The sequence below is a fragment of the Hypanus sabinus genome, chromosome 6, assembly GCF_030144855.1.
Source record: "Hypanus sabinus isolate sHypSab1 chromosome 6, sHypSab1.hap1, whole genome shotgun sequence".
NCBI classification, from domain to species: Eukaryota; Metazoa; Chordata; class Chondrichthyes; order Myliobatiformes; family Dasyatidae; genus Hypanus; species Hypanus sabinus.
The window spans coordinates 57,583,487-57,606,253 of record NC_082711.1 but is presented as its reverse complement, the minus strand read 5'-3'; the positions used below and the strand labels follow the sequence as shown (position 1 = coordinate 57,606,253).

The following is a 22,767-nucleotide window of genomic DNA, read 5'->3' as shown; positions in this document are numbered from 1 at the left end:
CCCAATCCACTTTCATGTTAAAATCCCCAACAATTATCATGACATTGGCTTTCTGGCACACCTTTTCTATCTCCTGCTGTAATTTGTAATCCACATCCCGGCTGCTGTTTGGAGCCCTGTATACAACTGCCATTAGGGTCATTTTACCCTTGCCATTTTTTAACTCAACCCATAGAGACTCTACACCTTCCAATCTTATGTCATCCCTTTCTAATGATTTAATATTATTTCTTATACACAGAGCCACGCCACCCCCTCTGCCTACTAACCTATCTTTCCGGTACACCCTATATCCTTGGATGTTCAGCTCCCAACGTCAGTCATCCTTTAGCCAAGTTTCAGAGGTGGCCACAATGTCATATTTGCCAATCTGTAGCTGAATTTCTAGATCGCCAATTTTATTCCTTATACTGCGTGCATTCAAATATAACACTTTCCATTCAGTATTTGCTGCTTTCTGTTTTAACTGCACCATGCCTCTATTGCCCTGTAACTCATCTTTTTATTAATTAATTAAGCCTCATCTCCTGCCTGTTCTTTCTATAATCTCTGTTGCACGCTATCTTTGATTTATTTCTGTTTTCCCCTTCCTCAACCCTATCACTCTGGTTTCCATCCCCCTGCCAAATTAGTTTAAGCCCTCCCTAACAGCTCTATTAAATGTGCCTGCTAGGATGTTGGACCCCTTTGGGTTCAGGTGTAACCCGTCCTTTTTGTACAGGTCATACCTTCCCCAGAAGAGGCCCCAATGATCCAGGAATCTGAAGCCCTTTAAATGTTATTGTTAGTGAGTTATTAAATTCTCTTAATGAATGCAGTAGAAATCAGATACAAATTCCAACAGCCAGCAGGCCACAACAATGAAGTTTCTCACAGGTCAGTGGCACGTGTTTAAAAGAAGAGCTTTGCAGGCATTCAGGCTTATTCCGACAGCCCAAATCAGCAGCAAGAACAAGCCACAGTGACAAGGTTTCTCACGGGTTGGCAATGCTTGCTTAACAGGAGAGCTTAGTAGCATTCAGGCTTAATCCGACAGCCCAGTCAGTAGCAGGAGCAGGCTGCAGTGACGAGGTTTCTTGCAGGTAGGCAACGCTTGTTTAAAAGTACAGAAAGGACAAGCAGGGTGGCTAGTGGTGACAGTAGGAGTGTCAGGCTTTGGCTCAAAGGAGGCTTCAGCTTGAAGGAGGCATTGGCTTCGGATAAGCTTCTGTTAAGGTTTCTTTTTGTTCTCTCTTAGTTTTCCTAGTGTAGTAAATGGCTGTTGAGTGTTCTTTATGCCAGATGTTGGAGTCCTGGGAAAACCAGAGCTTCCAGGGAACTACATCTGTATGAAGTGCATCCGGTTGCAGCTCCTTGAAGACTGTGTTAGGGGTCTGGAGCAGAGTTGGATGACCTTCGGCTTGTATGGGAGAGTGAGGAGATAATCAGTCAGAGTTACAGTGAAGCAGTCACCCCGAAGATGCTGGAGGAGAGTAGCTGGGTGACTGTTAGGAGAAATGGAAATGCGAATAGGCAGTTAGCACAGAGCACCCCTGTGGCCATTCCTCTCAATATTAAGTATACCATTTTGGATACTGTTGTGGGGGATGACCACCCAGAGGAATGCCATGGAGACTGGGTTATTGGCATTGAGCATGTGTCTATGGTGCAGAAAGGAAAGGGGGAGAAGAAGGGAGTGGTAGTGATAGGGGATTCAAGAGTCAAGTCAAGTCAAGTCAACTTTTATTGTCACTTCGACCATAACTGCTGGTACAGAGCATAGTAAAAATGTGACAACATTTTTCAGGACCATGGTGTTACATGACACAGTACAAAAACTAGACTGAACTACGCAATTAAAAAAAACAGAGAAAGCTACACTAGACTACAGACCTACACTGGACTGCATAAAGTGCACAAAAACAGTGCAAGCATTACAATAAATAATAAACAGGACAGTAGGGAAAGGTGTCAGTCCAGGCTTCAGGTATTGAGGAGTCTGATAGCTTGGGGGAAGAAACTGTTACATAGTCTGATCGTGAGAGCCTGAATGCTTCGGAGCCTTTTCCCAGATGGCAGGAGGGAGAAGAGATTGTATGAGGGGTGCATGGGGTCCTTCATATTGCTGTTTCCTTTGCGGGTGCAGCGTGTAGTGTAAATGTCCGTAATGGCGGGAAGAGAGACCCCGATGATCTTCTCAGCTGACCTCACTATCCACTGCAGGGTCTTGCGATCCGAGGTGGTGCACTTTCCGAACCAGGCAGTGATGCAGCTGCTCAGGATGCTCTCAATATAACCCCTGTAGAATGTGATGATGATGGGGGTGGGAGATGGACTTCCCTCAGCCTTCGCAGAAAGTAGAGATGCTGCTGGGCTTTCTTTGCTATGGAGCTGGTGTTGAGGGACCAGTGAGATTCTCCGTCAGGTGAACACCAAGAGATTTGGTGCTCTTTACGATCTCTACCGAGGAGCCGTCGATGTTCAGTGGGGAGTGGTCGCTCTGTGCCCTCCTGAAGTCAACAACCATCTCTTTCATTTTGTTCACATTAAGAGACAGGTTGTTGGCTCTGCACTAGTCTGTTAGCCGCTGCATCTCCTCTCTGTAAGCTGACTTGTCGTTCTTGCTGATGAGACCCACCACGGTGGTGTCATCAGCGAACTTGATGATATGGTTCGAGCTGTGTGTTGCAGCACAGTCGTGGGTCAGCAGAGTGAACAGCAGTGGACTGAGCATGCAACCCTGGGGAGCCCCCGTGCTCAGTGTGATGGTGTTGGAGATGTTGCTCCCGATCCAGACTGACTGAGGTTTCCCAGTCAGGAAGTCTAGGATCCAGTTGCAGAGGGAGGTATTCAGGCCCAGTAGGCTCAGCTTTCCAATTAGTTTCTGAGGGATGATTGTGTTGAATGCTGAACTGAAGTCTATGAACAGCATCCGAATGTATGTGTCTTTTTTGTACAGGTGGGTTAGGGCCAGGTGGAAAGTGGTGGCCATGGTGTCATCTGTTGAGCGGTTGGGACGGTACGCAAACTGCAGGGGGTCCAGTGAGGGTGGGCAGCAGGGTCTTGATATGCCTCATGCCGAGCCTCTCAAAACACTTCATGATGATGGATGTAAGGTGCAACAGGACGGTGTGGGGAACAGACAGGAGATTTTGTGGATGTGACTAGGACACCCGGATGGTATGTTCCCTCCCAGGTGCTGAGAGAGGGAGAGCAGCCAGATGTCCTTGTACGTACTGAGTACCAGTGACATAGGAAAAAGAAGCAAAGAGGTCCTGAAGAGAGAATTTAGAAAGCCAAGCAGAAAGCTGAGAAGCAGGACCTCCAGGGAAGTAATTTCTGAATTGCTGCCTGTGCCACACGCCAGTGAGGGTAGAAGCAGAATGATTGTCCAAATTAATGCATGGGTGAGAAGCAGGATCATTGGGATCTCTTCTTGTTCAAAAGTGACGGGTTGCACCTGAACCCAAGGGAAACCAATATTCTCGCAGGCAGGTTTGTTAGAGATGTTGGGAAGGGCAGGCAGATGATAGGAGTTAGAAGTGTGAGTATCAGTGCATGAAGTATGCAGAATCAAAAATGGTAGCAAATGCAGCAGTCAAAGTGTTATATCTCAATGCACAGAGAGAAAGAAATAAGGTGGATGAATCTTGTTGCATTATTATAAATGTCAAGTATGATGTTGCGGCCATCACTGAATCATGGCTGAAGAATGTTTGTAGTTGAGAGCAGAATGTCCAAGGCTACACATTATACCAGAAGGATAGAAAGGTAGGCAGAGAGTGTGGCTTGGCTCTGTTAGTAAAGAATGGCATCAAATCAGTGGAAAGTTATACCATAGGATAGGAAGATGTTGAATCCTTGTGGGCTGACTTAAGAAACTGCAAGGGTAAAAGGACCCTGATGGCAGTTATAGACGGGCCTCCCAACAGTAGCTGGGATGTGGACCACAGATTACAACAGAAATTAGAAAAGGCATGTCAAATGGGCAACGTTATGATAGTCATGGGAGATTTCAACAAGCAGGTCAGCTGGGAAAATCAGGTTGGAAATGAATCTCATGAGAGTGAGTTTATTGAATGCCTATGAGATAGCTTTTTAGAGCAGTTTGTCGTTGAGCCTACTAGGGGATCAGCTATACTGGATTGGGTGTTATGTGATGAACTGGAGGTGATTAGGGAATTTAAAGTAAAAGATCCCTTGAAAGGCAGTGATCACAATATGATTGAGTTCAACTTGAAATTTGATAGGGAGAAAGTAAAATCGGACATAGCATTATTTTAGTGGAGTAAAGAAAATTATAGTGGTATGAGAGAGGAGTTGGCCGAAGTAAACTGGAGGGAGATGCTGGCAGGGATGACAACAGAGCAGCAATGGCATGAGTTTCTAGGGAAAATGAGGAAGGTGCAGGATAAATGTATTCCAAAAACAAAGAAATACTCAAATGGTGAAATAGTACAACCATGGCTGACTTAAGAAGTCAAAGCTAATATAAAAGCAAAAGAAAGGGCATACAACAAAGCAAAAATCAGTGGGAAGACAGAGGATTGGCAAGCTTTTAAAACCCTAGAGAGAACAACTAAAAGGATCATTGGGGGGAAAGATGAAGTATGAAAGCAAGCTAGCAAACTATATCAAAGTGGATAGCAAAAGCTTTTTCAAGTATGTAAAAAAATAAAAGAGATGAGAGTGAATATAGGACCATTAGAAAATGAGGCTGCAGAAATAATAACGGGGGAGAGGAAGATGGCAGATGAACTAAGTGAATATTTTATATCAGTCTTCACTCTGGAAGTCACTAGCAGTGTGCCAGATGTTGAAGGGTATAAGGGAAGAGAAGTGGACGCAGTTACTATTAGTAGAGAGAAGATGCTTAAAAAGTTGAAAGACTCAAGACTCAAGAACCAGATAAACTATACTCTGGGGTTCTAAAAGAGGTAGCGGTAGAGATTATGTAGTAATGATCTTTCAAAAAGGTCTAGAAAATTGCAAATATCACTCCACTCTTTAAGAAAGGAGGAAGGCAGCAGAAATAAACTTGCTACTTCTCTAATTTGACCGATTCTTCTATGCAACTCCTCCAGAGGAAGATTGTATAACTCTCCTCTCACTCACTGGAGATATCCTCACTCTCAATTTCCCTCCATCTCTCAAACTTCTTCCAGTCTCCTGGTCTCTCTCAATCCTACTGAAAATCTTCTTAAGTCACCAGTCCGGTTTCAACACACTTCCTCCGAGATCTCCAAAATAGCTGCTGGTTGTAAAAGTGAGAATTTTGATTATTCTTAAATAAATAAAGTCTAGTCTATTATTTGCAGCAACCTTCTTATTTTTGCTTGCTGATGAATCAAACATAGTTAAAATTCCCATGTATCTCAGATAATTGATTGACAAAACTGTTTCTGCACATGTGGATTCAGAATGATAATTTAGTACCCATTCCTTAATACAAAGGGATAAAGGCAAATTCATAAATATTTTAAATTCAGTTTCCTTTTACCAAGATATTCCCACTGACTGTGGGTATGAGGCTAATTGAGAATAACTATACTTGGGAGATGACTTTGGGTTGCACCGAGAATCAAGTTTATTATCACTGACATGTGACATGACAGTCATTGAGTATGGGTCTTCAGGCTCTTGTACCTCTCTGTGATGGTAGTAATGAGAAGAGAGTATATCCTGTAGGGTGGTGGTCTTTAATAACAGACACCATCTTCTTAAGGCATCACCTCTTGAAGATATCCTCATAATGGGGAGGGTTGTGTCCATGATGGAGCTGGATGAGTTAATGATCCTGTGCATTGGAGGCTGTATACCAGGCTGTGATGCAATCAGTCGGAATATTCTTCATGGTATAGCAACAGAAATTTGTAAGAGTTGACATAATGCATCTCCTCAAGCTTCTAATGCAGCAGGGCCACTGCCATACCTTCTTCATTATTGCATCAATGTGTTGGGCTCAGGACAGATTCTTGAGAAAATAAACCTTTCAATAATAGTGACATCCATTTTTATTCAACAATGACTTGTATGAACAGAATTTGTTTTCTAACAGCTCATTATCTTGTCCATTTAATAAATCCCTCTGGTTTCTGCTCTCCTGAGTTTACTCTCATATTTTGCTGATTCCTTTGCCACTTTTGTATTTAGGTAGTAATGTGGACAGTCATAGCTAAATTCAGTATTTTTTATTGCTATTTTCAGTGTCACACTGACGTGTTTATGTTAATTACAGAGCTGTATTAATAATATTGATAAAATATAGAGTCAAGAGCAATGAAGAGATTTAAATGTCATGCACAATGATTAGAGAGGTCTCTGCAAATTTCAACATGTGTTATAATGTCCCAATTTTGTATAAACAAGTATTCCAAAATCTCAGGATGCGCAAGGTCATGTAAAGACTTGTATGAAAAGTAAATGTTCCTCTTCAACATTTATATCCACTTTATGGTGTATCATGTACGTATTTAATTCTATTATGATAAACAATACCTAGAGTTAAGGAAATTATAGACCATTTAGCCGGACCTCAGTGGTTGGGAAGATGTTGGGAGTCAATTGTTAAGGATGAGGTTATAGAGCACTTGGTGACACAGGACAAGATAGGACAAAGTCAGCATGGTTTCCTCAAGGGAAAATCTTGCCTGATGAACCTGTTGAAATTCTTTGAAGAGATTATATGTAGGTTAGATAATGGGGATACAGTGGATATTGTACATTTAGACTTTTAAAAGGCCATTGGCAGGGTGCCACACATGAGGCTTCTTACTAAGTTAAGAGCCCATGGGATTACAGGAATGTTACTGGTATGGTTAGAGCATTAGCTGATCGGTAGGAGGCAATGACTAGTGCTGTTCTTCACGGGTCAGTGTTGGAACCATTCCTTTTTATGCTGTATATCAAAGATTTAGACGATCGTATAAATGGTTTTGTTGCCAAGTTTGCAGATGAAAGAAAGATTGGTGGAGGGGCAGGTAGTGATGAGGAAACAGATAGGCTGCAGAAGGACTTAGCTAGATTTGGAGAATGGGCAAGAAAGTGGCAAATGAAATATGATGTTGGAAAATGCATAGTCATGCACTTTGATAGTAGAAACAGTATTCATTTCAAGAGGTCTAGAATACAAGAGCAGGGATGTGATGCTGAGGTTTTATAAGGCACTGGTGAGGCCTCACCTGGAGTATTGTGAACATTTCTGTGCTGCTCATCTAAGAAAAGATGGGCTAGCATTGGAGAGGGTTCAGAGGAGGTTCACAATGATGACTTTGGGAATGAGGAACGTTTGATAGCTCTGGGTCTGTACTTGCTGGAATTTACAAGGTTGAAGAGGGGATCCCATTGAAACCTTTTGAATGTTGAAAGGCCTAGACAGAGTACATATGGAATGGATGTTTCCCATGGTGGGGGAGTTTAGGATAAGAGGGCACAGCCTCAGGACAGAGAAGCATCTATTTAAAACTGAGATATGGAGAAAGTTCTTTAGCCAAAGGGTGGTGAATTTGTGGAATTTATTTCCACGGGCAGCTGTGAAGGCTAGGTCATTGGGTGTATTTAAGGCAGAATTTGATAGGTTCTTGATTGGATATGGCATCAAAGGTCATAGGGAGAAGGCTGGGGAGTGGTGCTGAGGATAAGAAAAAAGAATCAGCCATGATTGAATGGTGGAACAGACTCGATGGGCCAAATGGCCTAATACTGCTCCCATGTCTTATGGCCTTACCAATATTGCTCTAGTCAAATTATGACTTGTTTTTTCACCTTCACGGATCATTTTCTGAATTGTCAATTTTTTGGGGTCTATTAATTTATATACTTCTATAAACTGTTTTCAGTGTAACCAATGTCAAAAGAGTGTTGTACTTCATTAATTTTGAAGACCTACTTTATTCTTGAAAGAACAAAATTGCTCAGATTTACCAAGTTACAAATGAAAATTATGGAACAAACTATTTTATTTCCCATTTGTTAAAGCTATGGTGAAATGAGCAGTATGGGTATCCGAGATGCCAGGTTTCAAACAATATTTAAATCATTAGCTGATTTCAGCTGTGAAACATAAGGTGCTGCAATTGGCAGCAAAATTCAAGGACTCAGTTCAATGTTCCTTTCAGGATATGTCCAATTTAGCAAAGTGTCCACTGTGGCAAATGCATTGTTCCTGAAGGAAGGCATTGTAGCATGAAGTGGAAGGCAGAAGCAATTCATTATCAGCTTAGAATAGTGATATCATGCAGTCAATCAGCAGTGTTAAAAACTGCAGCTGTGGTAATAGTTGATGGGTTAAGCAGCCTAATGAAAGCTTGTTTGCTATAATAACTTCTTGTATTACAGAACTTGTCAGCTAACAAGAAGTAGCATGATCATGAATAAAAAAGATTTTGTCATTGATGGAGAGTCTCTTTGTCCATAACGTTATAAAAAGTGTTAAAGATCTCAAATGATTAGAAATGCCCACATTTGCTGTTACCAGACCTTTAGGACACTAGAATACATAAGAGTGCATTGTTTTGTTTTCTCTTGAACTATTTATTTTTCTGGATTGACTGAGCAGATTTTACTTCAAATTGTAGTTGTAGCTGAATGGTGTCAAGGACTACTGAATATTTATGTCGCTGCTGTTCCAGGGATGTGACTAGTAACTGTTGTTTTAATTACCATATTGGTTCTATTATTAATTGTGTAACAAAACAATTTTTATGAAAATGTTGATTGATTCAGAGTCATATTGTTATCAGCCAACATTTTATAACAGATTCTTGGAACCATATGCTAGTGAAGAACTAATCCATTCAGGATAAGGAGATAAGTAAAAAAGTAGGAAAAAATTTCATTAAAGAGAATAAATTGGTAACTCAATGAAGCAGAATACTTCTTCTGTCTTGAGAATGGTGGGGAAAGGCACACTGGTAAAAAAAAAATTACCTGACCATTAATGAAAACAATCCCAAAAATACATAATGGTCCTTTTGCGGTCATTCTGACTGCACCCCTATGTTACATTTCTTATGGAGTCCAGTTTTGGAGCCCATCTTCCTAAGCTTCTCCATGAAAATTACAGTGTTGAATCTGTGGCAGCTCATGTATACTTGGGCTCAGCAATTTGTTTTAGTTCAATGGAGAGGGATAAGTAAGTTTCAAATACTTCTACACTACAATCCAATTGCTCATTAATTTTTAAATATCTTAGGACTTAAACTATCTATTTTAATAATTCACTGTTAATAATTTGAATATTTTAATATCTGATTGAAAAATATTCCACGTGTTGATATTTAGTAAGATAGGCTAAGGTTTGGGCAATACATTTCTAATTGTTGAGGTCAACCATTTATGTTGGGCGTTAAATTGATAACCTTGGTTTTGATTTGCTGTTGACTGAAGCAGGCTGGACACTGCTGGCCAACATTGTCCACCACTGATTAAGATGGCTTAAAGTAGAAAAAAGGAATTGCAACAACAAAGGGTGTGATTTGCATTCTAAATGAAAAAATAAAATATAAATAAAACAAAAATTATATTTTAAGAAGTGCTTAATGTTCATTAATTTTGAATTAATTTGCTCTACTCACACTTTAAATTGCATCTATTTTAAAAGTTGTATTTCACACTTGGCCTATGCTTTTAATTCTGCTCTCACTCATTAGATCAAAGGGTGGTCATTGTTTTGTCTCTATCTAAGAAGGCCTACAAGGAACTACAACCAGTGAGCCTAACATCAGTAGTAGGAAGGTTATGGAGGGGATTCTTAGAGACATAATCTATGTTTGGAAAGGTAAGGACTGATTAGCGATAATTAGCACAGTCATTTGCATTGGACATCATATCATGTGAATTTGATTGATATTTGAAAAGGTACCCAGGAAGGATGAAGAGGCAGAGCAGTATTTATTGTCTACATTTACTTCAGTGAGGTCCTATAAGGGAGGTTGATCTGAAAGTTTAAATCATATGCGATCCAGGGTTAACTACCTGGCTGAATACAAAACAGAGTGCAATAATAGAGGTTTTTTTTAAAAAAAAATTAATGGCCTGTGAACAACGTTGTGCTGCAGTGATCAGTGCTGGGTGCACTGTCCTTCATGAAAATTGGTGGACAGTGAAGAAGGTTGCAACAGGATCGAGATCAACTGGAAAGGAGGCAGAGGAATGGCAACTGGATTTGACTGCAAAACACACTATAGGAAGGATGTGATTAAGTTAGAGGGAGGAGAAAAAAGTTATAAAGATATTGCTGGAACTGAAGGGCTTGAGTTACAAGCAGAGACCGGATAGGCTAGGACTGCATTCCCTGAGGAAAAGGATGTGAAGTAGCAAGTAGTAACAACTTTATGCAAGTTTTTAAAATCATAGGGTAACTCGTCAGTTTTTTTCCCAGGAGGGGAATCTAAAACTATAGGTTTAAGATGAGAGGGAGAAGGTTTAAGAGTGATCTCAGAGGGTGGTGGGTATATGGAACGAGCGACCAGAAGAAATTGTAGAGGTGAATGAAATTAAAATGGTGAGAGATTTGTAGATACATGTATGGATAGGTAGGTGTGGAGATATGTGGGCTAAATGCAGGCAATGGATCCAAGTTAAGTAGGCACCCTGGTCAGCATGAATGAGTTGGGTCAATGGGTCTGTTCTTGTGTTGTGAATGAACTGATTCTGTGACCTGGAACGAATTCAGAGAATTATAAAAATGCCACAAAGGTTAGAACAAGCAGCATAATGAAATTGGATAGCCATGATTAAGTTTCTTTCTTTATATATTATGATACAATTATACATTGTTTTGAATCAGCTAGCAGCATTGGTAATCAAATGTTTTTACTGCTTTAACACAAGATAAATCTTACCAGATACAGTCAACTGTGGCCACTATGAGTTTGTTGTGACCCATGCCACTGTAGAACTTCATTGGTTCAATCTTTAGAAATTTAATGAGAACTTCTACTCCAAATGCACCGAACAGTTCCTAATGATAAAATAAATTAATGATACCATGAAGTACCAATCTAAAATACTACACATTCTTTCACTCCTGAGTGACAATAGGAATAAAACAGACATCTGGCAGAAATTATGAAGAAAGGAAAGCTCAGCACGTCAGTTTTAAGATCCTTTTTCAGGTCAGGATTTCTGTGGAAAGGCCAATTTTATGCTGCAATTTTCGCTTAAATGTAAATATTATGCGAAACAGATGTAAAACTGGGTTAGTGTTCATTTACCATTCCTTTAATATTCTACTGTAATTATAGTAAAGCCAGGACCTTTCACCCCACCAGCCTCACCATTCTGTATATTTTGTTACTTCCAGTCCAGCGGAATCCCTCCACCACATATTTCCCTCTTCCTGCTTCTCCCCCCACCCCCAACACTCCTCTACCCCATCACTTTCTACTTCTCAATCTTATTATGACTTCCTGGTCCATTTGTCCCTTCCTGTCCCCTGCAATCCATGTCCCTTCAGCACCATCCAGGAACCTACAGCCCTTTCCTTTTCTTTTGTAATTTATTTTTTTATTGAAGTTCATCATCAAACAAACATTTCCATAAGATGTATTTCAGACATTGTACATATATATCATATAATCATATATATCACAAATTTCCACAAAGTATTTAACTGGGGTATACACTTATAGAAAAGAGTGGAAAGAAAAAACAAGTAAAAGGAAAAAAACTATGTACAAGTAGGGAGTGATCTTTTTTTTTTACAACAGATTCATTGATTTGTGAGAATAAAATCAGGCCTATGAGGCATTATGTAGTTAAACCATTTTTCCCAGTATGAATCAAATTGTTCCAGCTTATGATTAACAGTTGCTGTTATCTTCTCCATTTTGTAAATGTCCATTGTAATTTCCATCCATGTATTTAAAGTTGGGCTCTCCTGTGATAACCATTTCCCAGTAAGAGTCTTTTTACCAGCCACCAACAGTATATTCATTAAATATTTATCTCTTTTCAACCATTCTCGAGGTATATATCCAAAATATATGGTCTTACTCTCTAAGGGTATTTCACATTTAAAGATGTCTTGTAGGGCATTGTGTATCCCCCTCCAATAGTTTTTGATAACAGGGCAGCCCAAAAAATATGATAATGATTTGCATTTTGATTTCCACAATTTCTCCAGCAAACAGGGAGGTTACTATCATAATGGGATTTCTGAGAGGGTGTAATAAAATATCTTATCAAGATTTTCATCCAAACTCCCTTCATTTCTGTGAACTGGTACACTTCCATTGATATCTCCATATTGTCCATTCCTCCTCAAATATAATTATCCCTCCTTCCTTCTTCCATTTTATTTTAATGTATGAAGTTGAATGTGTTTTAAGATTTGACAACCCCTTATACATGCTTGAAATCCTTGGATCCCATGCCTCCTTACTTTCTCAATAAGCCTTGCATGGGGTAGCCTTATCAAATGTTTTGCTGAAATCCGTATACACTGCATCTACTGCTCTTCCTTCATCAATTTGTTTAGTCATATCCCCAAAAAATTCAATCAGGCTTATAAAGCACGTCCTGCCCTTGACAAAGCCATGCTGACTACTAATCATATTGTACCTCCCAAATGTTCATAAATCCTGCCACTCAGGATCTTCTCCATCAACTTACCAACCATTGAGGTTAGAATCACTGGTCTATAATTTCCTGGGCTACCTCTACTCCCTTTCTTGAATAAAGGAACAACATCTGCAACCCTCCAGTCCTGCCGAACCTCTCCCATCCCTATTGATGATTCAAAGATCATCACCAGAGGCTCAGCAATCTCCTCATTCACCTCCCACAGTAGCCTAGAGTACATCTTGTCCACTCCCAGCGACTTATCCAACCTGATGGTTTCCAAAAGCTCCAGCACATCCTCTTTCTTAATATCTACATGCTCAAGCTTTTCCCACTTAAGTTTAAACAGTTTATTGTTTTGCTCCAGATGCTAACATCTGTAGTCTCTTGTATTTAAATTCTGTTTTCATAAATTTTGGAAGGAAGCTACTTCCTACAAATCCTTCAATTGTGGTCTAAGTTCACACAAAGGAACTGATATATTTAATTAAAAATGTCTAGTGACCATCAAGAGGATCTTCAAAAGGTGATGACTCAAAAGGGCAGCATCCATCATTAAGGATTGCCAACACCCAGGACATGTCCTCTTCTCATTACCATTATCAGAGAGGAGGTACAGGAACCTGAAGACAAACAGACATTTTAGAAACCCCTTCATGACATAACTTCAATGCAAGTTTCACTTTACCCCAGAAGTTTCCAACCTCTGTTCTGGCCACACACTGAAAAGTACTATGTCACAACCTCCAAACAGAAAGATGTTAAATATTAACACATTTCATAGCAAACAGAATTTCCTGGAGAGGGCTCCGGAGGAATGTAGTATATTAATTCACACTCCCAATAATGCTTGGGCAGCCTCTCAGATATGCAAATCTGCAGATAATATGTCAGTAGATAGACTTAAGGTATGCTGGGGTAGCAGATATATACTACTTAAATGAAGTAAAAAACTTATGCTTATACACTGTATGTATGGTGACAATTTTGAATGCTCTGATGTATACTGACCAGCTTAACTGTATATTATTCAATATTTGCTTACCTTTCTATGAATATCATTTTCACAGATACTGGACAAGATGATGAGGATGTCAGTTTGCATATTCAAATTAATTTCACTTTCTTTCTCTGAAGTGTCTGTCATACCTTCCAGAATATCTATTAAAAATTTATGATAAGTCATAACATTCAAATATATTGAGTCTTTGAAAATCCTGTACTCAGGGAGAATCCTGAGACTTTATTTCAGCAAAAATATCCTTTGCTTTTCTTTTCCAATTTCCCAAGTAACTTCTATTCCATTATTCCATCCTAAATCTTTGCAAATTAAGCCGTTTGCAATACTCAGTGCTGGTTACCTCAACACTTGATGAATTATGCTCAAATTAAGTCTCCCTGCTGGTGAATGAATGAACTTAATTGTGTAATTGTGCACCACTCAAATCTCATAAATCATTCTGATTTCCTATTATCTGACCTCCCTAAAATCTTTTTAAAGCACATCACTTTAACCATGTTTCTTGGTTACTCCCCCAATGTCATTTTCAGTTCAGTGTCCCTTTCACTTTCATCATTGCAAAACACTTTTTTAAAAAAATGAGCCAAAAGACACTAAATAACAGCAAGATATTTAAAAACAAGACAAGTTATATACTTGTTTGTTTCAACCTTTTTACCCCATACAAACACAAATGCAAACAACATTAGTTTCTATCGGACTATCAAGAACAGTTCATCCAAACCATTCTCAATATCCATGACCCTTTGTCTCAGTAAAACCAATTTTAACTTGATAAATAAAATTATGAATGCTATTGATAGGATGCCTTGGGTGACAATGATTCCTCTTATGAGAAAATCTAAAACAGCTTAAATACAGGATCAACTATTTAATAAAGGGATGGTAATTTGTTTGTCTGAAGGTGGAGCGTTTTTGGAATTCTCACTTTTAAAGATTGGTGTAAGCAGAGTAAATATTTTAAGGCAGAGAAGTAATTAAGCTATTCTTGAAATTACAGATCTGTGATTTTGTTGAACTTACTGCTGGTGCACCCACAACTCATTTCCCCATTGCTTTATTGACCAACCTCATTTTTTTCCTTTCACTTCTCTCTCTGTGTTAGTTAGCATATGAGGCATACTATTTATTTGATACTTTTCATGACTTTGTGCTTTCCTTGCCTGCTTTATGTCAGCTTAAGATCCCCATGTTCTGCCTAAATTTTTCATTAACTGTCCACATGAACTCTGCTCTCCCAAGTCCTTTATTAAATTCAACAAACAAGAGAAATGCATTTCCTGGTGTATTACTGGATGTATAAATCCAGATAAGCTTGCACAGCAGTTGGCTTGGGCAATTATGGCTGTGGAATGGAAACATCAGAGTTAATTCAAATTCTTTTATCATAGTTTAGTAGCCCTTCCTGTAAAGTATGTGTTCTAGAAATTGTTTCCACATTTATTCCTCTTCTGAAATGCGGGTATTGCTCGGAAAGCTAGCGTTTGTTTCTTATCACTAATTTCCCCATGAAAAGATGGTGACGAGTTATTGAGTTGAACTACTGAAGTCCTTCTAGCCTTGATACTTCCCATTACATTGTTGGACAGGGAATTCTGTGACTTAGATTGCTAATGATGAAGGAACAATAATATATTTGAGTCATATACCAAGTAAAGATAGCACTGACTTTGAATGTGAAACCACCAGTGTCAAGCTGACAAATAACATCAAACTAAAACCTGACTGACAAAACCTTTAGATTTTGTTATCCTTGCTCTAGTTCATGTCAAGAATGGAGGAAAGATAGAAAACGTGCACCTATATTTGTTTTATATCTCAATATTTTATACTATGTGTAACCTTAGTTATTTTGCAGGGAAGTGCCAATTTATAAACACAGCACCCAGGGTATCAGTATGCTAAGTGAGTCAATAAACAATTAAATTGTTCAGTGATGTTGGTTGAATGCTGAGTACCTGTTAGGATAGTCAAGACATATCTCCAATCTTTCTGTTGTTAACTGTACATTTAAACTTCATATTTTACATGATAAAGATTGCCAATGTATGTTACCTATAAGTTGATTAATGACTCCTTGGTCACACAAACTTTTGTTTATAATTTCTTCACCAAGAGATGCCATAGATCGCAGGACCCTTAGGCAGTAGCGCATTTGAGCTTTCTTATTCCCGTGTCCACCAGTAGCATGGAAAGAATTGCCTTTACCAAAGTATGGATCTGAGAGGAAACAATTAAAACTTGGATGAATGCTGCATAGAACTGTCATTCTAAATAGCTCGTTATGGGAGATAGAGCTTTATGATGAGGAAGAACTAAACTACAACATCTTTCAGTAAAAGCAATGGAGTATGCTGGAAAAGTTTTATAAGGATAGCCAGCGCATGACCAGAAAAACACAGTGAACAATTCAGGTTGATGTTCTTCCCTCCTTAGGCACTGCCTGATCTGCTAAGTATTTATAGTATTCTGTTTCATCTCAGATTTTTAACATCAGCTGTTCTTTCCTTTCGATTGCTGTGCAGATAAGTATTTATCACATAGACCCTCTTGAGGAAATGGTAATTCAGTTCTTGTGGTCACCTATCATAAAAGTAAACTGATGATCAAAAGTTGGGCTTTAATGCTAATTCTTTCCATTTACAAAATCTTAAAATTAACAGCATTTACCTTGGCTTACACACCAGTCCAAAAAAAGAAGAAGACGGGTATTTCCTTGACATTCCATGTAATCTTCCAACATGAGGGGAGCTACTGACATCAAAGCAGCCAAAGCATGAAGCTGAAGCTCCTCAAACTGTGCAGCAGACCATCCTTTAGTTCTAGTTTGCTCATTTTTCCCAACATAGTAAAATAATGCCAGTAGTGCTTTCTCTTCACTAAGTAGCTGCAGACAAGAAATGCATTGCAAAATAAATTTTCAAAAAATAAATTAGCCTTATAAATTACTCTTCTAAGAAATTTATATATAGTATTTTAGAAACTAAAATGCAAATACATTAAGAAATTAAGGTCAAAATTTGCTAATTTATTATGTAAATGATACTTACAACATTACACAATTACCACTACCACTCACCTTGTTCCTGCATCTCAAAACTCGAAGCATGACTGTCACATCACTTAAGAAAAGCAGATTCCACAGATTCACCACTCTGGCTAAAGAAATTCCTCCTCATCTCCTTTCTAAAAGGACACCCCTCTATTCTGAGGCGGTGTCCTCTGGTCTTAGACACTCCCACCATAGGAAACATCCTCTCCATATCCACTCTATCAAGGCCTTTCACCATTCAATGTTATTCTGTGAGGGCACCCCTCATTCTCCAGAATTCCAGTGAATACAGGCCCAGAGCCATCAAATGTTTTTCACATGACAAGCTGTTTAATCTGGGAATCATTTTCATGAGCCTCCTTTGAACCCTCTCCAATTTCAGCACATCCTTTCTAAGATAAGGGGCCCAAAACTGCTCACAATACTCCAAGAGAGGCCTGCAAATTAACCTTTAGGGCATCCTGCATAAACATGCCCAATTCTCTTTGCGCTTCAGTTTTTTGTATTTTCTCTCCATTTAGAAAATAGCCAACCCTTTCATTTCTTTCACCAAAGTGCATGACCAAAGACTTCCTGACACTGTATTTCATCTGCCATTTCTTTTCCCATTCTCCTAAACTAAGTCCTTCTGTACCCTCTCTATTTCTTCAAAACTTCCTGCCCCTCCATTTTTCCTCATATTGTCTGCAAATTTGCCACAAAGCCATCCATTCCATCATCAAAATTACTGACATATAATGCAAAAGGAATCAGTCCCAACACAGACCGCTATGGAACACCACTAGTCACCAGCAACCAACGAGAAAGGCTCTTTTTATTTGCATTCATTGCCTCCTGCCAATCAGCCACAGCTTTATCCATGCTAGAATCTTTCCTGCAATACTATGAGCTCATAACTTGTTAAGCAGCCTGTCAAAGGCCTTCTGAAAATCAAAGTATGCAACATCAACTGATTCTCTTTTGTCCATCCTGCTTGTTGTTTTTTCAAAGAATTCCAACAGATTTGTCAGGCAAAATTTCCCCTCGAGGAAACCATGATGAGTGTGGCCTATTTTAGCATGTGCCTTTATGTAACCCCAAGACCACATCCTTAACACTCGACTCCAACATCTTCCTAACTAGTGAAGTCGGACTAACTGGCCTATAATTTCCTCTCTTCTGCTCTCTTCTATTTTGAATTGTGGAATGACATTTGCAATTTTCCAGTCTTCCGGAATCATTCAAGAATCTTGTGATTCTTGAAAGATCATTACTAATGCCTCCACAATCTCTTTAACTACTCTTTCAGAACCTTGGGTGTACACCATCTGGTTCAGGTGACATACCTACCTTCATAACTTTCAGTTTCCCATAAACCTTCTTTCTAGTTATGGTAACTTCATACACTTCATGACCCCTGACACCTGGAAGTTCCACCATTCTGCTGGTGTCTTCTACAGTGATGACTAATACAAAATATTTATTCAGTTCATCCGCCATTTCTTTTCCTCAATTACTACCTCTCCAACTTTGATTTCCAGAGGTCTGATATCCACTCTTGTCTCTTTTACACTTTATGTATCTGAAGAAATTTTTGGTATCCTCACTATTATTAGCTTACTCGCCAATTCCAACTTTAAGTATTTCAACTTTATCTTATTAAATACTTTTTTTAGTTACCTTCTTTTGGTATTTAAAAGCTTCCCAGTCCCCTAACTTCCCACTTATTTTTGCTCTATTATATGTCTTTGGCTTTTATGTTGGCTTTGACTTCCCTTGTTAGCCATATGCCATCTTTCCTTTAGGATACTTCTTCCTCTTTGGGATGTATATACCCTATGCTTTCTGAATAGCTTCCAGAAATTCCAGCTATTGCTGCTCTGCTGTCATCCCTGCCAGTGTTCTTTTCCAATTTATTCTAGCCAACTCCCCTCTCATGCCTCTAATTTCCTTTAACTCCACTGTAATACTGATACATCAGTCTTTAGCTTCTCCTTCTCAAATTTCAGGGTGAATTCAATCATATTATAAGCACTTGCCACTAAGGGTTCTTTTACCTGAAGCTGTCTAATGAATTCCGGTTCATTGCACGACGCCCAATCAGGAATAGCTGATCCCCTAGTGGACTCAACCACAAACTGCTCTAAAAAGCCATCTCACAGGCATTCTAGAAATCCTGGCCCCCTTGGAATCCCGCACCAATCTACCTGCATATTAAAATCGCCCATGACTACTGTAACATTACCCTTTTCCTATCTCCTGTAGGAATGTAGGCCACATCATTAGTACTTTTTGGGGGTCTTTATATAACACCCATAGGGTCTTTTCACCCTTGCAGTTCCTTAGCTCTGTCCACAACTGTTCAACACCTTCTGATTGTATGTCGCCTCCTTCTAATGTTCTAATTTCATTTTTTAACTTGCAGAGCCACACCACTCCCTCTGCCTTCCTGCCTACCCTTTCAACATTAAGGCTATTAAGCTCCCAGCTATAATCTTTTCAACCATGATTCGGTGATGCCTACAACATCAAACTGACCCATCTGTAACTGTGCTACAAGTTTATTAAACTGATTCTGCATACTGTGTGCATTCAAATACAACGCTTTTAGTCCTGTATTCACCCTTTTCGATTTTGTATGTATTTTACACTGCAATTCTGCCCTGTCATCAGCTTCTCCCTGCTAGGAGCCTCACTAGACATTGCCTCTGTTAGTAAACCTCATCTTCCACACTTTCACTCCGATTCCCATCTCCCTACCAAATTAGTTTACATCCACTCAAATAACTCTAGCCAACCTGCCCACAAGGATATTAGAACCCTTTGGGTTCAGGTGTACCCTGTCCCTTTTGTACAGATCATACTTTCCCCCAAGAGGGATCCCAAAGATCCATAAATCTGAACTCCTGACCCCTGCACCAATTCCTCAGCCACACATTCACCTGCCAAAATCATCCTATTCTTACCTTCACTGGCATGTGGCACAGGCAATCAAGAGTTTACTACGTGGGAGGTCTTATTTCTTAGCTTTCTACCTGGCTCCCTAAAATCTCTCTTCAGGACCTCCTTACCTTGTGTCTACCTACATCATTGGTGCCAAGATGTACCTAGGCATCTGGCAGCTCACCCTCGCTCTTGAAAATGGCATGGACATGATCTGAGACATTTCTGATCGTGGCACCAGGGAGACAGCATACCATTCAGGTGTCTCTGTCGCACCCACAGAACTTCATCTCTATTCCTCTGACTAAGGAATCTCCTATCAACACTGCCGTCCTCTTCACCTTTCTTGTCTTCTGAACCACAGCATCAGACTCAGTGCCCCAGACCCAGTCACTGCGGCTCCCTAGGTAGGTCGTCTCCTTCAATACTGACTAAAGTTGTATACTTTTTATTGAGGGGATCAGCCATAGGTGTACTCTGCATTGGCTGTTCATTTCCCCTCCTTCTCCTGACAGTCACCCTGTTTTCTATCTACTGCAAGCAAGGGCAACTGCTTCCCTGTAGCTCCTGTCTATCACCTCCTCATTCTCCTGTAAGACTGGCATTTTAACCTTTGTATAACTGCTGCCACAAAAACAACAAATTTCATGACATATGTCAATGATAAAAACCCCGATTCTGATTCATTGCACACTTCCTTCAGTCTAAAAACCTACTACCTATGACTACTATTTGAGTTCTGTCACTAAGACATTTTGTATTCATGAAACCACTATCTTTCAATTCCAAGCACTTTAATTTTCACAACATGAAGACTGTGTGTACCTTCATCAAATGTCTTTTGAAAGTCTGTATGCACTATATCAAAATCATCCCTACACAAACCTTCTCTGTTGTTCCAAAGATTTCAATCAAGCTAGTTAAATATGGCTTGTCTTCAATAAATAAATGCTGGCTCTCATTTAATATACAATTTTTTTTTCCAGGATCAACCCAATTTGATGTCAAAAGAAGTTTCCTTATCATGAATAACTCTAAAAATTTCCATATTCCTGATTCTAAATTGATGAAACTATACTTCTAGCTTTCCTCTCTTTATTTTTGAACAGGTATAAAGAATGTTAAAATAAACTAAATGCCACAATTTTAAAGCAGGTACAAAGGTCTTTTGGTGGTAGGGCAAATTGAGAAGGCTTTTGAAAAGCATACAAATATAAAATTACAGGTGCATGGAAGTGGTTGGTAAAAATATGCTTGGGCTAGAGGGCTTGAAACAATAGACAAAGCACACTCAATAACCATTACTAAATGGAAATTGATAAATACTTGATTTGGAAAGAAGCTTGAGAAATAGGGAAATGGAAAAATAAGTGAAGAGGGACAAATTAGACCACAGAAAATCAAGCTGCTGGAGGAACTCAGTATCTGAGAAGGGAAATAGACAGTTGATGTTTCCTGTCAAAACCCTTGTCCTAGACCGTAAAAATTTAGGGGAACTAGCCAGTATAAATCTCCGAGGACCACACCCTTATCCTGAATTGCAAAAATATAAGGGAACTAGCCAGTATAAACCTCCAAGAGGACCACAACCTTGTTGTGGCTTGGAGGCTTGCATGTCTCAAATGACCCAGAGAGCAATGTTAGCTGGAGTCAGGGCTTTATGCTTTGGCTTTTGGTAGGGTCACCCATGCCAAACAGGTCAAAGAGTAGAGGCCAGAATACGAGTGGTCCACCAGTCCTCCAATTTCGGGTTTTGTTCAGGGCTAACAATCCTGACAGGGAAAACAAAACAGTTACAGAGACAGTAATGAAGAATCCCTCTACATCTGAGTGTGATGGTATTCCTGTGTTTCCACGTGGGGCTTGTATAATGGACTATAGTGAAAATTGAGAAGAAGTTACTGATACAATAAAGGAAGCTTTGAACACTGCTAGAGATGGAGGACCTTCATGCTGCCATAAATTACCAGTAGTGTAATGGGCACTAATAAGTAAGTAAGCCAGTATAAAGAGTGAGAGGAGGGACAAGGCAAGAGCTAACAAGTGATAAATTAAAAGTTAAAGTCTGTCCTGAGCCTTATAGGCTCCTCAGGCCAGTGCTTATGCTGATTTCTGTGGCGTGAAGAGACTGAGAGTACGAGACTACCCACCCACCCCTCCCCCGGATAGGAGCCAGTCTATCGCGAGGTGAGTGGTAAGTAGATCAGGTGAAGAGGGGTTGATTGGCAGATAGTCAGGCAAGGGAAGGAAGACTAATCAGATAATTCTTTTTAAAAAGCTGTTACAAATAACTTAGCTTGATTTTCCACTTCCTGTGAAGTCTTGTTCCATAATTTCATCAAGTGGCAGCTAGGTGATCAGTCAAGTTAAGCACCAAGATGCTGTGAGTAGTTTTATTTTGTCAGCATGACAATCAGGGGAAAATTAACTTAATCCAGGTTCTAATGTCTGCCTTGTACTTGGATAATGTGTCAAAAGCCACATGGTTGATACAGCAGTAAAGGCAAGCATCCTTGGCATAGCATACAAAATAGTGTGAGGGTTCACATCATAGTCCAACTGGATGTAGGTTTACACTGTATGTTTGAGTGTGATATTAGGAGGAAAAGATAAAAATTCCAAGATGTAGAAGAAATGGACCAAAAAAGAAATCACTGGTCAAATTTTGCCAACATGGTAAAATCTTAATACCTTCGTTGTAATCTCAAATCTGAAAAAGGAAATTGTTTTCCAGTTATGGATTGTTATATTCATGGACTTGGTAAATAAAATTAAAATTGAAATTAATTAATGGTTTGGCAATGCCTTCCAAGTTCAAACTACTTCATAGATACCTGTATCTTCCATTCTGTAAGTTCCTTCATGCTTGGTAAAATTAAACACATATAGTGATTGCAATACTTTGTACCCTGCTTTTGAAAACTGTTCAACCGAGGTCAATTGATTTCTAAGTATTAACATTTTACCTGTATGGAAGCAAGATCATGAGTCATGGCAACAAGCAACTGAAAAAATAATTTTTTCATTTCAAAGTCTTCATGGTTGGAGGAAATTTTCAGGCCATGAACCAAAGCATCATTAGTGTTTACTATAAGAAGAAGAAATACAAATTAAAGAAAACATATTATTTTGCATCTTATTGTTCCTCAGAATTCTCCTAAACTATTGTTCAAAAGTTGTTATGTAGACATCCAATTGCCAAAAGCAAGACATACTTAACCAAGTGTGT

At 39.2% G+C, this 22,767-nt stretch overlaps 1 protein-coding gene across 1 annotated transcript in view; it reads right to left on the bottom strand.

Moving 5' to 3' along the window:
- LOC132395496 (cilia- and flagella-associated protein 69-like) overlaps positions 1–22,767 on the bottom strand; it is a 136,694-nt gene that overhangs the window by 52,417 nt on the left and 61,510 nt on the right. Inside the window, exons 11-15 of the mRNA XM_059972202.1 lie at positions 22,505–22,626; positions 16,235–16,451; positions 15,620–15,784; positions 13,589–13,704; positions 10,824–10,942 (exon numbers count right to left, since the gene is read on the bottom strand). Of these exons, the coding sequence (XP_059828185.1) occupies positions 10,824–10,942; positions 13,589–13,704; positions 15,620–15,784; positions 16,235–16,451; positions 22,505–22,626 (739 nt within the window). The remainder of the gene's footprint in view (positions 1–10,823; positions 10,943–13,588; positions 13,705–15,619; positions 15,785–16,234; positions 16,452–22,504; positions 22,627–22,767) is intronic.